The 17,105-nt window shown below is 36.3% G+C and overlaps 1 protein-coding gene across 1 annotated transcript in view; it reads left to right on the top strand.

Moving 5' to 3' along the window:
- The window catches only part of SLCO6A1 (solute carrier organic anion transporter family member 6A1), a 111,264-nt gene that overhangs the window by 39,418 nt on the left and 54,741 nt on the right, over window positions 1-17,105 (top strand). The window contains exon 7 of the mRNA XM_036279694.1: window positions 10,644-10,788. Within this exon, the coding sequence (XP_036135587.1) occupies window positions 10,644-10,788 (145 nt within the window). The remainder of the gene's footprint in view (window positions 1-10,643; window positions 10,789-17,105) is intronic.

Here is a 17,105-nt window from a genome sequence, read left to right as displayed (position 1 = left end):
GATTTGGAGAATGCTCAGAGCTTTTGCTGAGTTGCAGCCCCTCAGGAAGGTGGCCATATTGCTCCTTCCCAGGACTCTGGGGAGAGGCATCAGCCCCTCCCTCGGAGATTCAACCCCACCCTGTGAGCCACTGAAATGCAAATTGAGGTTCACTAACAACCAGCATCTGCCCCACCCTCAAGAAATCCCCTTACACTGAGCACCTGAGGGAGTTTTTCAATCAACTAACAACCCCAAACTCTTCAAGTAACCTGGACTGCTAGCCTCCAGGCAGAAAGCTAGAGGATAACAGTAACTCTAACCAGGAAAGTAAGACTTGACAGTGGTGTTTAATGTGGGTCCTCCCTCGCTCATCTAAACCCAGGAGAGGCAGCCACAAACAGCAGAACACTATACCCACAGGGAAAACTTGGCAGGTTCCAAAGCCCACTGTGATAGCCAAAATGGTAAAACACAGAAACAAAAGCCAAATTAAAGAACAAGAGACCTCCACCAAATATGATGTGGAGCAGATAGGCAAGTAAACAGAGCTAGAATTCAGAGCCATGATCTTGAGTAAGCACAACAGCATGAGTAAGGACATAAAGGTGCTGAAAATGAACCAGTTGGAAATTAAAAACCACCAAGAACAGATCAAGAGTGACATATCAGAAATAAAGAACACATTGGAAGTTCCAAAGAGCAGAGTAGAGGAAGCTGAGGACCGCATCAGTGAATTAGAAGACAAAGTAGAAAAATCAACCAATCAGAAATCCAAAAGGAAAAAACGATTAAAAAACAGGAAGACAGCTTAAAAGAACTGTGGGACAGCTGGAAACGTAATAATATTTGCATCATAGTAGTTCCCGAAGAAGAAAATGAGCAAGGCTTAGAGAATATATTCAAAGAAATAGTGACAGAAAACTTTCCTAATTTGGTGAAGGAAGAAGGCATTCAAGTTCAAGAAGCACAGAGAGCCCCAAGTAAGAAGAACCAAAACAGGCCCACACCAAGACACATAGTAATCAAAGAGCCAAACATTCAAGACAAAGAGAGAATCCTAAAAGCAGCAAGAGAGAAGCAACAGGTTACCTACAAAGGAAACCCCATAAGGCTCTCAGCTGACTTCTCAACAGAAACACTACAGGGAATGGAATGAAGTAATCAAGGTCATGAAAAACAAGAATCTGAATCCAAGACTACTCTACCCAGCAAGGCTGTCATTGAAAATAGAAGGTCAAATAAAGAGCTTCCCAACAAAAAAAGGCTAAGGGAATACATTACCACCAAACCAGCACTACAAGAAATGTTAAAAGAACTGCTATAATTAGTAGAAGAAATGGAAAGAAAAATATAAACAAACTAAACAAAAATGGCAATAAATAAGTACATATCAATAATCACCTTAAATGTAAATGGATTGAATGCTCCAAGTAAAAGACACAGAGTAGCTGATTGGATAAGAAAGCATGACTCACCCATATGTTGTTTACAAGAGACCCATCTCACAAAAAAATGACTTATATAGGTTGAAAGTGAAGGGATTGGAAAAAAATTATCCAAGCAAATGGAAATTTAAAAAAGCTGGGGTAGCAATACTCATATCTGATAAAATAGATTTCAAAATGAAGACCATAACTAGAGACAAAGAAGGCCACTACATAATATTAAAAGGATCTATCTAAGAGGAAAATATAACCTTGATAAACATATATGCACCCAATATAGCAGTACCAAAATATATTAAAAATCTTCTGGAGGATTTCAAAGGAGAAATCAACAGCAATAAAATCATAGCAGGGGACTTCAAGACCCTGCTGACATCACTGGATTGATCCTCTAGACAAAAAATTAGCAAGGAAACAGAGGCTCTAAATGAAACACTAGACCAAATGGATTTAATAGGTATCTACAGAGAATTACAACCCAAAAATACAGAATGCACATTCTTCTTAAGTGCACATGGAACATTCTCAAAGATAGACCACATGATAGGACACAACCTAACTCTCTACAAGTTCAAGAAGATTGAAATCATATCAAGCATCTTCTCAGATCACAATGGCATGAAATTAGAAATCAACTGCAACAAAAACATGGAAAGACATTTGAACACATGTAGGTTAAATAGCATGTTATTAAGCCATGAATGGGTTACCGAGGACATCAAGTAAGAAATTAAAAACTTCCTGAAAACCAATGAAAATGAACACACAACAACACAAAATCTATGGGATGCAGCAAAAGCAGTTCTGAGAGGGAAGTTCATAGCACTACAGGCCTACCTCAAAAACAAGAAAAATTTCTAATTGACTGTCTAACCTCACAACTTAAAGAATTAGAAAGCAAACAAAAAGAAAACCCCAGAACAAGTAGAAGGAAGGAAATAGTAAAGATCAGAGCAGAAATAAATGACATAGAGACCAAAAAAAAAAAAAAAAAAAAAATTCAAAGGATCAATGAAACAACCGGTTCTTTGAATAGATAAACAAGATTGATGGACCTTTAGCTAGACTCACCAAGAAACAAAGAGTGAGAACCAAAATACACAAAATCAGAAATGAAAGAGGAGAAGTAACAACTGACAACACAGAAATACAAAAGATCGTTAACAGCTACTATGAACAATTATATGGCAACAAATTTGACAATCTAAGCAAAATGGACAAATTTCTAGAAACACACTGTCTCCCAAAACTGGACCAGGAAGAGATAGAAAACTTGAACTGACCAATAACAACTAAGGAAATTGAAGAGGAGGTAATCAAGACTCTCCCAGCAAACAAAAGCCCAGGCCCAGTTGGCTTCACAAGGGAGCTTTATAGAACATTCAAAAAAGAACTAGCACCCACTCTCCTCAAACTATTTCAAAAAATTCAAGAAGAAGAAAGACTTCCAAACTCTTTTAATGAGGCCAGCATAATTCTAAATCTAAAACCAGAAAAAGACACTAAAAAGAAAGAAAGGTACAGGCCAATATCCCTGATGAACATAGACACCAAAATCTTGAACAAAATACTAGCAAATCAGATCCAGCAATATATCAAAAAAATTATTCACCATGACCAAGTGGGATTCATCCCAGAGATGCAAGGCTGGTACAATATTCACAAATCAATAAATGTGATACATCACATAAACAAAATGAAGAATGAAAACCACATGATCATATCAATAGATGCTGAAAAAGAATTTGACAAAACCCAGCATCCATTTCAGATAAAAATGCTCAGCAATGTGGGAATAGAGGGATCATATCTCGAGATAATAAAGGCCATTTATGAAAGACCTACAGCCAACATCATACTCAATGGGTAGAAACTAAAAACATTTTCCTTAAGAACAGGAACAAGACAGGGATGTCCACTTTTGCCACTCTTGTTTAACATTGTACTGGAAGTCTTAGCCACAGCAATCAGACATGAAGAAAAAATAAAAGGGATCCAAATTGGAAAGGAGGAAGTGAAACTGTCATTATTCACAGATGACATAATATTATACATAAAAACCTTAAAGACTCCATAAAAAAATCTACTAGACTTAATATATGAATTTGGCAAAGTACCAGGATACAAAATTAACGTCAAGAAATCGATGGCATTCTTATACACCAATGATGAACTCACAGAAAGAGAAACTGAAAAAACAATCCCATTTACTATTGCGGCAAAAAATTTAAGATATCTAGGAATAAATTTAACCAAAGAAATAAAGGACCTATTTGCTGAAAACTACAGGACATCAAAAAAAGAAATAGAGGAAGATATAAAAGTGGAAGCACATACCCTGTTCATGGATTGGAAAAATTAACATCACTAAAATGTCCGTATTACCCAAAGCAATCTATAGATTCAATGCAATCCCCATCAAAATACCAATGACATACTTCACAGTACTAGAACAAATACTTCAAAAGTTTATATGAAACCAAAAAGACCCCGAATAGCCACAGCAGTTTTGAAAAAGAGGACAAAGTAGGTGGGATCACCATACCAGATATCAGGTTATAATACAAAGCAACTGTTATCAAAACAGCCTGGTACTGGCACAAGAACAGGTATATAGACCAGTGGAACAGAACAGAGAACTCAGAAAGGGACCCAAGGCAATATGCTCAATTAATATTTGACAAAGGTGGTAAGAGCATACAGTGGAGTAAAGACAGCCTCTTTAATAAATGGTGTTGGGAAAATTGGACAGCTACATGCAGGAAATGAAACTAGACCATCAACTTCCACCATACACAAGAATAAACTCAAAATGGATAAAAGACTTAAATGTGACTCATGAATCCCTAAAAATTCTAGAAGAAAATGTAGGGAACAAAATTTCGGTCATCATACACAACAGAAGTGTCACTGATACATCACCTAAGGCAACATAAACAAAGGAAAAAATGAACACATGGGACTACATCAAGTCAAAAGCTTCTGCACAGCAAAAGAAACAACCATCAAAATGGAAAGGCAACTCACTGTATGGGTGAACATCATTGCCAATGATACATCAGATAAGGGGTTAATTTCCAAAATATATAGAGTGCTCATACAACTGAACAAAAGGAAGACAAAGAACCCAATTACAAAATGGGCAGAGGAGCTGAATAGACACCTCTTCAAACAGGACATACAAATGGCCTAGAGACATATGAAGAAATGCTCAACATCACTAATCATCAGAGAGATGTAAATTAAAACAACAATGAGGTATCACCTCACACCTGTCAGAATGGCCGCCATCAACAAATCATCAAACAACAAGTGTTGGTGAGGGTGTGGAGAAAAGGGGACTCTAGTACACTGCTGGTGGGAATGCAGTCTGGTGCAGCCACTATGGAAAACAATATGGTGTTACATCAAAAAATTAAAAATTGAACTTCCATTTGACCCAGGGATCCCCCTTCTAGGAATATCCCCTAAGAAGCCTGAAACACCCATCAGAAAGAATATATGTACCCCCATGTTCGTAGCAGCACTATTTACAATAGCTAAGATCTGGAAACAGCCCAAGTGTCCATCAGTAGACGAATGGATCAAAAAGCAGTGGTTTATATATACAATGTAGTACTATGCAGCTGTAAGAAAGAAAGATCTCTTATCCTTTGAGACAACGTGGAGGGACCTGGAAAGTATTATCCTAAGTGAAACAATCCAAGCAGAGAAACCCAAATACCACATGATCTCACTTATATGTGGAATATAATGAATATAACAATGTGAGGAATAGGGTAGACCCAGAAACACAGAAGTAGGGTACAAATTGACAACCCTCAGTAGAGAGGGGGGTGGGAGGTGGGAAGAGATAAACCACAGAACTTACATGCATGTATGCATAACCAATGGATATGGACAACAAAGCCAGGGACAGGGTTGGGGGGATGGGGAGGAGGAGGTCAATGGGGTAAAAAAGGAGAAACATCTGTAACAAAAATTTAAAAAATAGAGTTAAAAAATAAATAAACTGTGAAAAAACAAAACAACAACAACAACAAAAAAAACCAAAAAGATATAAAAAAGTGTGCAGTTAATTTTTTGTACTTCTGACAGTCAATTATGTATGCCACAATTACAAGCTATGTGAAATTCAGTAAATTCTTAAACATAAAAAAAAAAAGAATATGAGTATCATGTGTATGACATCCTAATGCCATTGCTCTGTCTACTTTTATATTAAACTTTCCTTAAGTGAGATATGTGGATATTGTGATTTGTTTTCTGTTTTAAAAATCAGTTGCAGAGCCAAGACAAAAATGAGATATTTTTGTTTCTTTTTCTGCCAGTTATATCTAATAAGCCTGCTATTTCCTATAAAATCATGGAATATTGCTATAACTTTCACTGGAGTAAGGACTGTGCTTAATACTCAACTCTCAATAATTATGAATAAATTAATATTTGTGAAATAGAAAGAACTATAAAAGAGCTATAATCCATTAATTGAACAATATCTGAACATACAACATGAGATAAATATAAAATTAAAAAAACAAATATTCAAATAAAAATATTCAACAAGAATCATCTATTTTTAAAATTAGATAATAAAGTTAAAAGGAATCATAAAACTATAAATAATTCAGAAACTATTTTAACAGAGTTGCTCAAGACTTCATGAAAAAATGGAAAAATGTATGTAACTGAGAAGGTAGGATAAATTGAAAGATATACCATATTCATGGATGACATGACAACTTTCATATATTATTTCTTTCTCAAATAATCTATGAACTCAATGCAATTTAATAAATACTAGGGCAAGAATTTTTTTTTTTAGTAAATGGCAAATTGATTCTAAAATGTTTATGGCAGAATAAGTTCATGCATAGGGAAAACAAGGAGCATTTGTCTTAGTACATATTAAGACAGGCTACAAAGCCATAGAAGTAAAAACAGTGTACCATTTACTCAGTACAGAATAAATAGACTAGTGGAACAGAAGAGTAAACTCCCAATAGATTAATACATATAAAAATGTGTTATTTGATAGAAGAAGCACTGTAAGGGTAATTGTTCAGTAGATACGATGACAAAGTTGTTCCTCTATATAAATAAAGTTGGATATGTACTTCATATCATGCACAAAGGTGACATCTAGGTTAATAAAATGTGGTTAGAAGAAAACAACATAGTTCATATTATAAATTGTTCTTTCCTTTAGTGATTTTAGAGAGAAAGGAAGTGAAAAGGAGAGAGAGAGAAAGGAACACTGATGAGAGAGAACATTGATTGGCCACCTCCTGCATGGCCCCCACTAGGGATTGGGCCCACAACCTGGGCATGTGCCCTGACCTGGAATCAAACCGGCAACCAGTGCATGGGTCGATGTTCAGTCACCGAGCCATGCCAGCCAGACATTGTTCATGTTATAAATGAAAGAAATACCTTGTGACATAGAGGTAGGTGACAAGATATCTACATCTATCAAGAGATTACTATTTAGAATAAACAAAGAATTCTTACAAAGTCTACACCAAAATTTAGAAAGTCTAATAGAAATATAAATAGGCAGTTTATACACACAAAAAAATCCTAGCTAAGAATTATAGGAAGAAGTGCTCAGTGACTTTTGAAATTAGAGAAACACAAAATAAAACATAGTTATACTACTTTATATTTGTCAACATGGCAAAATTTCGAAAGCCAGCAAACAATATTAAATATCTGTGATTATATGGGCTGTACTATTTATTTTTACATTACAAACTACCCCAAAATTCAGTGGCTTAAAATAATAGAACATCTGTTTTAACGATGAATCTTCAGTTTGGACAAGATTTGTTCCTCTCGGCTCTACTTGTTGTCAACTGGAGTGATCTAAGTCTGGGAAATGGGATCATTCGCAAACTATTTCTCTCAAATATTGGCTTTTGATACTGGTTGTTTGCTAGACCACCCACACATGGCCTTTTCATCTGTTCTGGGCTTTCTCACAATATGGTGACTGAGTAATAAGCCAGAGTCCTGAGAGAGAGAGTGTTCCCAGCAGAAGTAATATTGTCCTTTTATGACCCAACTTCAGAAGTCTGCGGCATTACAGTCATGCACTGCATAAAGATGTTTTGGTCAAAGATGGACTGCATATATGACGGTGGTCCTGTACGATTATAGTGGAGCTGAAAAATTCATATTGCCTAGTAATGTTATAGTCATTGTAATGTCATAGCACAATGCGTTTCTCATGTGTTTGTTGGGATGCTGGTGTAAACAAATCCACCCTGCTGCCAGTGGTATAAAAATATAGCACATACAATTATGTACAGTACCTAGTATTCGACAATGATAATAAATGACTGTTACTGATTTATGTATTTACTATACTATACTTTTTTATTATTTGTGAGTATACTTCATTTGCTTATTTAAAAAGTTTGCTATAAAACAGTATGCTATATTATGCCAACGGCAGCCTCGTATATCTTGCGTTTACCTTGTCTTTTGGTTGCTTCATTTTATCTTGTGTTTCATTAAGTCTTGTGCTGTTTTGCACCGGCTTGTAGCCTAAAAGGATAGGCTATACCATACAGCTTAAGTGTGTAGTAGGCTATACCACCTAGGTTTGTATAAATGCACTTGATATTTGCACAATGACCAAATCCCTTGACAAATTAGAACATATCCCCATATTTGAGTGGCGTAGGACTGTACTTGCTTTGTTGAGGCAGTCATAAAGACCTTTTCATGTTCAATGTCTCTTGATAGGGGAGTGGTAAATCTGAAAGGGGATGTAGGAAAAATCTGGAAGTATTGCTCTGATGAATTTTAGAAAGTATAAGCTACTACAAGAAGAAAACGCAAGTCTCCCACATTATAGTGGGAATATAAACTGATACACTCTGGAGAAAAAGTCTGGAGATAATGGAATTAAGTAGACCAAATTCCAATGCCCTAAAACTTCCTTCTGTGATATATATGTACTTCCAAACACTGTCTCCTAGGTCTTTAAGGGTGCATGCACAGGGATGTTTAATGTAGCCTTGTTTGTGACAATGGGATGTTGAAGTCAGCCTAAGCAGTTACCTCTATGGGAGTAGATAAATATGGTGCCATTATGCTATGTAAAGTTAAATAGCACTCAGGAGACAAATGAGTGAATATACAGAATATGTTAGGTTTTAAAAACTGTTTAGGGCTGGAAAAAGAAATGTTAAGTTAATTTTAAAATATGCAAACATAAAACACCAGTAAATATTTTCTAAGATATATACATATCCAGGAAATGCAAAAATTAGTTTGAAAGTTAATATTTAAATGTAATTTACAGTCATGTTAATTATTCTGTATGGTGTAATAGTATAATAAGTAATAGTAAACCATCATTATACTTCCTAGTAAGGTTTCTGAATAAGTTAAAAAAATTGACTAAAATGCAGAATTTACTTTATTTTTAAAATAAAATTTATTAGGGTGACATTGGTTAGTAAGATTATATAGGTTTCAAGTGTAGATTTCTATAATACATGATTTGTATATTGCATTGTTTACCTACCACCCAAAATTAAATCATCTTCTGTTATCATATATTTGACCCTCTTTACCTTTTACTACCCCCTTCACTCTGGTAACCACCATACTATTGTCTGTGTCTATGAGTTTCAGTTTTATATTCTACATATGAGTGAAATCGTATAGTTCTTAGCTTGCTTGGCATAACTTTCTCAATGCCCATCCATGTTGTCACAAGTGGCAGTATTTCATCTTTTCTTATGGCTGAGTGGTATTCCATTGTGTGTTTGTACCACATCTCCTTTATCCAGTCATCCATTGAAGGATCCTTTGGTTGTTTCCAGGTCTTGGACACCATTAACAGTACGGCAATGAATGTAGCAGTGCATATATCTTTGTGAATAAAAATTTTGAAGTTTTTTGGGTAGATGCCCAGAAGAGGGATTGTTAGGTCACATAATAACTCTATTCTTAATTTTTCGAGGAACCACCATACTATTTTCCATAGTGGCTGTACCAGTCTACATTCCCACCAGCAGTGAATGAGGGTTCCCTTGTCTCCACAACCTCTCCAACACTTGTTATCTCTGGTCTTGTGATAACAGGTATGAGGTGGTATCTCATTGTAGTTTTGATTTGTATTTACCTAATAGCTAGTGAAATTGAACCTCTTTTCATATATCTGTTGGACATTAGTATGTCTTCTTGGGAGAAGTGTCTGTTCAGGTCCTCTGCCCATTTTTTAATTGGATAAAATGCAGAATTTAAATGACTCCACTTTTTAGTATGTGGAAATCCCAGGACTAAAATATTATAAAATCTTGACTGCAATCCTAGTGATTTTTGTTTAGTGCTACTTAAATTTTCTTTGTCTGTTTTTTAGTTAAATAAAAATATTTGCTAAGAGCCTGGCTGGTGTGGCTCAGTGATTGAGCAGCAACCCATGCACCAAGACGTTGCAGGTTCGATTCCTGGTCAGGGCACGAGCCCATGTTGTGGCCCAAATCCCCAGTGGGGGGCATGCAGGAGGCAGCCAATGGATGTTTTCTCTCATTGATGTTTCTACCTCTCTCTCCCTCTCCCTTGCCCTCTCTCTAAAATCAATAAAGAAAAAAAATTTTTTTAAAGTATTTGCTAAGAACCTGGCCAGTATGGCTTAGTGGTTGAGCATCGGCCCATGCACCAAGAGGTCACCAGTTTGATTTCCAGTCAGGGCACATGCCAAGGTTGTGGACCAAATTCCCTGTGGTGGGTATGTAAGAGGTGGCCAATCGATGTTCTCGCTCATTGATGTTTACATCTCTCCCTCTACCTTCCTCCCGCTCTAAAACCAATAAAAAAAAAATTTTTTTTTAAGTATTCACTAACAAAAATATTAAGTTAAAGGAAATTCTAAATGCCTGGTTAATATATCTATTTTTTCTTAATCGTACTGGCAAACCACCAGTCACAAATAAAAATTACAGGTGGTATGGAGATCAAATTACAAGTAAAAATGGCTCAAACCTACATGTCTTTCATGGTATGTATATACTGGTGAATTTTAAATTTCTGTTTGGATATACACACACACACACACACACACACACACACATTTTTGTTTTTCAGTTTACATTGAGAAAGGTTAACTTTTTGTGGATTGCTTATTAACATATAAGTGGGGATATCTGTTCTTTGGCTAACAAAATAAAATAATCCATATTTTACTTATTTCTATTTCAGATTCTGTTGAAGAGTCCTCTGTTTTTATGTGCAGCTCTGACCAAAGCTTCAGAATCTTTACTTTTGATTGGAGCGTCTGAATTTTTGCCTAAATATATAGAAAATCAGTTTATATTAACATCTAGTGAGGCAACTGTACTTTCAGGTAACTTTTCTTCTCATTGTACTCATTTTGAAATTTTTACGTTAAGTTTTTTACATGTATTTATAAAATATTTCCAAAAGGAGAAAGTAGAGGAGTAAAGTATTTTCTCAGATTTTAAATACCTAAATACCATTTGCTCCAATTTTTAAAATGAGTAATTTGCCTTATTGCATCAATTTTTTTTAAACACATAAATCCTCGTGAGACTTCTGCAACCCCCTCTTATCCCATCCTTTCCTCCCTCCCCACAGGTAACCACTCTTCTAAAGTTAGAGTGTATTCTTTTGACAGGTGTGTGTATTTTCAGTGCTTATGTTCCCATCCATTTGCAATCTATTTCTAAACTTCATGCATCATTTTGTACATATTCTTCTACTACTTTCATCTAAAATTATTAGTCAGATTCATATTGATCTCTATTTAATGCATTTTAATTGTGCTACAGGATTCTGTTTTATGAACATACCACTGTTTATTTATCCATTGTCATAAATTGCCTCCAACATTTCCTCTCTTTCAGACAGGACACTAATACTCGTGTACATGCTTCCTTGTGCACATTTGTAAAAGTTGACCTAGGTTTAGACATTGGAGGGGTATTGCTACTGTGTATATCTTCAGTTTTACCAGTTATTGACAACTGGCTCTCTTTTGGTTACAAATGGAATTAAAGGTTTTCAGGGGCTAGCATTAATGGGAAATTGATAATGTAATAATTTCTTTTATGCTGTAAAAAGTCAAGGATGGATGCTGTAATGTTTAGGGTAACCAGTAAAAGAAGAGTAAAAAGAATATAAATTTGGAAAAATTTGATTAATAGTAAAAAAAAAAGCAGGAAAGGAAAGAAAGAACATAAAACACATGTGGGCCAAATAAAAAATAAACTTTAAGATGTGCAAAAAACATTTATACACCCATTCTTGCGTAGATTTTGTGATAGAGGGCACATCATTGTCAGACTGCAAATAGTACAAAACCAAAAACATGACACAGTTTCAAGAGCCATAATGACAAATTTTTCTGAGTATAACACATTGTTTGCCATCATGATTAATCTTATCAACAAAGATTGGGACTAAATTTATTCAACTTGTTTTATATAATATTTAATTAAGGCTGAGATCAACAGGACTCCAGGCAACAGGATAAGGCTACCTGCAATATTGTCCACAACCATGCAGGCAAGGGCCTAGACCCAGCCAGCTAAATAAATCCCTTGGCCCTTAGGGTCTACCTTAGAAAGCAAGATGGCGTTTTCAGTGAGTTTCTGTATTGACCTTTCCACTTAGCCTGAGGTACTAATCCAGGTTTAATAGACGGTATTAGCTATTGCATATATTCTACCTTGGCCTGCAAGGATGAAGTTTTGGGCAATTCTGTCATCCATAAATAACATGCTGATCAGTGACAGGCTGACCAGACTGCTTTCCAGGGATGAGGCAGTGTCATTGATTAGTTCAGCTAAAATCAAGGACACATTTTTGTATCAACTTTTCTAATGGGATTACTCTTGTTGTAGAGATAACTGCCTTAAGAGTGTGTTTAAATAATGTGTCAGTAATCCCTCTAGAAATTTCTCCTGAGTAACCAACAACAGCTTTATTTAAGAGAGATTTCTCGTCTTCTGAGGGCTGTCTGATCTATTGGAGGTGTCTCTTTAAGCACTTGAAAATCTTTTATGAACATACTTGTGGCTTAAATATTACCTCTTCCAGTTGACAAAGAAGGCTTGTCAAATAGTTACGAGTCTGAGTTGATCCATCCCAAAATGAAAATAGCAAAGCCCCTATTAGTCAGGGCTTCAGTTTTGACAGGAGGCCAGTAGTAAACCAAGAGTGCTTTCAAAGGTAGCTGTTTCAGGGAGTCAACATACTTTTGAGTGGAGGCTGCCTCCCTTTTTCAGAGGCTCAAGCACACAAAATGGTCAGCCATGGAGACTTGTCGTTCAAATGGATCATTAGGTCTGTGCTACCTCAGTGTAGGGAATGTGCCACCGCTCGCTTATTAGCTTCCAGTGTAGGTCTGCGGATTACACACCCTGTGGGTTAGCTGATGTAAAAGACCAAGTAGAATGTCCAAGTGAGTCATCTTTGTCTCCGATACTCAGAGCCCAAAGTGATGCTAGGCTGTCTTTTGGTTGGGGGAAAGGGAGACAACTATTTTTCCTTAATGCCAGGAGGATTGGATATTGTGAATCTGTCTTCCCAACTTTGTTGGGCTTCATCTGTCACCCTTACTGACACAGGTGTGATAACACCAAAGTCATGGCCATTACACTTCTGACCCTCCAGCCAATTGAATATCATCTATTAGTGAAAGCTTTGGGCATCAGAGGGTAGTGCTCATCACAACAAATGCTGACCCACCTCTTGTAGAAAATGGCAGAGGAGTTTAGGTACCCCCTAGGGAGCATTACAAATGCATATTTGTGAACTTGCAGCATGAATGAGAATTGGTCTTTGTCTTTGGGTGCTAATGGGATAGACAAGAAGGATTTGTCAATGTCCAGGACAGCATATCAAGTACCATCAGTCTGTGCCATAAATTTCATTACAGCCTGGAAACAGCCCAGGTATTGCCATTTTACCTTAACAAGGAATTATGCAATATACTCCATCATCAACCAAACAAGTCAGCTAAACTTCGAATTAGTCACCACTTTATGTCCATAGTGCTTATAAATTTTCCTCCTTTTGCACTCAGTGTAGTTCTCTGTAACTGTTCTCTGTAATCAGGAGGAATCCTCTGTCCAACCAGGATGTATCTTGGTAGTAGCTGTTACCACCGGGCAAATCAGAGGCTGATGGTCAGATTTGTTAAGAAATCCAACAAATCTGCTTAGAGGAGAGTTAATGCATACCATGGTACCTTCTGTTGTTCTGTCTTTGAGTCTACTTCAGCATGGAGCCACCTTTCCAATTCTTCATCTTTAACAAACAATAATTAGACCTGGCCAGTTTGGCTCAGCAGTTAGAGTGTTGGCCCATGGACTGATGAGTCTCAGGTTTGATTCTGGTCAAGGGCACATACCTTGGTTGTGGTTCGTCCCCTGCCCTGGTCGGGGTTGTGTGGGAAGCAACCAGTCGCGATGTGTCTCTCTCACGTTGTTTCTCTCTCCCTCCCTCCCACTCTATCAGAACAAAAGTGGAAAATGTCCTCGTGTGAGGATTAAAAAAAAAAAAAGACAATAATTAACATGTTCACTACTGATTCCCAGTACTTCTGTCAAATCCTCTTACTTGGTCTATGAGGCTGTCATTCTTTATCCTTCATAAAGCTATGACTCTGTCAGCATTCCATCTTTGTCACCATAAGTTCTAAGATCTGTGAAGGGTTTGAGTTTCACTCTAATTGAAAACTAACAAATTAGTCTAATATAATTTCATGGATGCTAGCAGAAGACATAAAACTCCTTAGTCAGAGATGAAAGAAAGTTTCTGACTTACAAAAATAGCAGTAGCTAGAGTATTTCCGTGTGTGTGTGTGTGTGTGTGTGTGTGTGTGTGTGTGTGTATGAGTTTTCTGAGTCCCAGTCACAGGATGATGTGAAGGAGAGCCAGTGATATCTGCACACACAATGGGTTGCATTACAGGAGTGGATTGTATTCCTTTCCCTGAGCTTAGGGAACCTAAATATTTTATAATGGATAGTAATCATACTTGCTTTTTAAAAAATTTTTTTCTTTATTGATTTTAGAGAGAGAAGAAGTAAGAGGGAGAGAGAGAGAAACATCGATTGGCTGCATCCTGCATGGCCCACACTGGGTATCGGGCCCACAACCGGGGCATATGTCCTGACCAAGAATAGAACTGGCAACCTCTTGGTGCATGGGTGACGCTCAACTGCTGAGCCACACAGGCCGGACATAATCATGCTTGCTTTTTGATCCAGAGGGAGATGTTACTTTTATTATACTTGACAGTAAGCATGTTTTCTCTTAGTTCCAGAGGGGGCACTATTTCTGTCTTCCAAAACTTTAAGCAAATCTGCCTTTGCTCTTGAGGAGGACACTCTATTATCCAGGGCTGTTCACTATATAAAGATCCTTGAAAAGATAGAATAAATAGTAGTCAGTGCTTCTGCTTGCAGAATATACAGCATCAGAAGATAATGGAGAATTACTGCCCAATAAATAGAGTAGTAATTATGTGTATATAAATATTGTCAGATTGACAGGGAGAATCCACTATGTTACTTGCAAGAGACACCCCTTAAATATAAAGACATGAAAAAGTTGAAAGTCAAAGAATGTAAAAAGTTATATGAGTAATAACCAAAACAAAAGATGGTATAACTATAGTAATTTTAAATATAGTATTCTTCAAAGCAAGAGGAATTACTTAGTATAAAGAAAGATCATTTATGATGTCAGAAGAGTCAACCAGTGAGGTAGGTAATATAATTATACATGTGTATGCCCTCAACAACATAGCTTTAAAATATATAAAACAAAAAATTGAGTTAATTAGATATTAGTGATAGTAAGTCAATTAGATACGCTTATGAAAAAGATAAATCTTGGCCTCTACCTCACTTCATACATAAATACAAATTCTAGATGGATTGTAGAGCTAAATGTGAATGATAAAATGAAAAGGTTTTTACAATAAGGCATAAGAAAAGATCCTCATGGCCTTAGAGAAGACACATATTTTAAAAATAGGACATAAATCACATAACCATAAAGTAAAATAAATGATTTTACATTAAAACTGGAAATTTTAGCTTATTAAATGTCAGCATAAATGAAAATGCAAACAAGACAATATATTTTTTTTGTAAAAATATTCCACAAAAGATTTGTGTGCAAATAGGTAAAAATATTTGGCAATAATAGAAAAGCAAGTAATCTGCCCAGTTGGTATGGCTCAGTGGACTGAGCTTTGTCCTGTGGACTGAGAGGTCCTGGTTCAATTCCCGGTCAGGGCACATGCCTGGGTTTCGGGCTTGATCCTCAGTGGGGAGCATGCAGGAGGCAGCTGACCAATGATCTCTCTCATTGATGTTTCTATCTCTTCCTCCCTCTCTCTTTTTCTCTATCTAAAAATCAATAAAGCCCTAGCTGGTTTGGCTCAATGGTTAGAGCATATGGTGGACCAAATGGTCTTGGTTTTGATTCCTGGTCAAGGGCACATAACTGGGTGGCAGGTTCAATCTCCAGCTCTGGCCGGAGTCATGTGGGAGGCAACCAATCAGTGTGACTCTCTCATGTCAATGTTTCTCTCTTCCTCCTTCCCTCCCTCCCACTCTATCTCAGAATCAAGGGAAAAATATCCCCGGGTAAGGATGAATACAACAAACAAAAAAATCAATAAAAACATATTTAAAAAAAGAATACGCCCAACAGAAATGCAGATATTCACAAAAGGACATGTACATGACTTTTTAAAATAGCACAATTCACAACATCACAGTGAACACATACACTGTGATGTATGCATCACATTGCTATTTAGCAGTGAAAAGACATGATCTATTATTATGTACAAAAACATGAGTGAATTTTAAATATCATGCTGATCCGAAGAAGCCATAATGTTTGCATACTTTATGATCTATATTTTATAAAATTCTTAAGTGCATGAAAGAGTCTCTGGATCTTCTGGTAATGTTGTGCTCACCTTGAAAATTCATCAATATGTTCAATTGTGATTTGTATACTTTTCTCTATAGCAATAAAATACTTACATAAAAAGTTTATTGGAAGTTCTGTGCACTGCAATTGAAGTTTCAACTGTTTTCTTTTAGGGTGGTCTTTCAAGGATCCATTTATTTAATTGTTAAACTTCCAGTATCTAGTATTTTCTTATTGCCTAGGACAGCAGTTTCAACCTTTTTTATCTCATGGCACACATAAACTAATTCCTAAAATTTTGCAGCCCACCAAAAATTATATATATTTTTGCCTATCTGATAAAAAATAAATAGGTATAATTTTGATTCATTCACACTGGACAGCTATTGTGTTGGTTGCTGTCATTTTTGTATTTGAAAGTCTAAGTGAAAAAAGGTCTGTGACCCTGACTAAATAGTCACGTATTGCATGTTTTAAACATTCTTACAGCACCCCAGTGTGCCATGGCATACAGTTGAAAATAAACCTTACAGTCAGTATTTTCTACCTGAATTGGGTTCTCAGTTTTTTGCTTACAGATGTGCTTGGTTTTTTCAAATGTACAGTTGTCAAGTTGAAACTGAATAAATCTAGCATCTTCTTGGTCAGTCATATGGCATGTAGGTGGGAATAGGAATTTTGAGGATTAAACATTTTATAACTCCACCTCACTCTTGTTTTTGTTGGTACTGACTGCCCTTA

This window comes from Molossus molossus, unplaced genomic scaffold, assembly GCF_014108415.1.
Source record: "Molossus molossus isolate mMolMol1 unplaced genomic scaffold, mMolMol1.p scaffold_m16_p_3, whole genome shotgun sequence".
In the NCBI taxonomy this organism is placed as follows: domain Eukaryota; kingdom Metazoa; phylum Chordata; class Mammalia; order Chiroptera; family Molossidae; genus Molossus; species Molossus molossus.
This window is presented reverse-complemented; position numbering and strand designations above follow the sequence as displayed.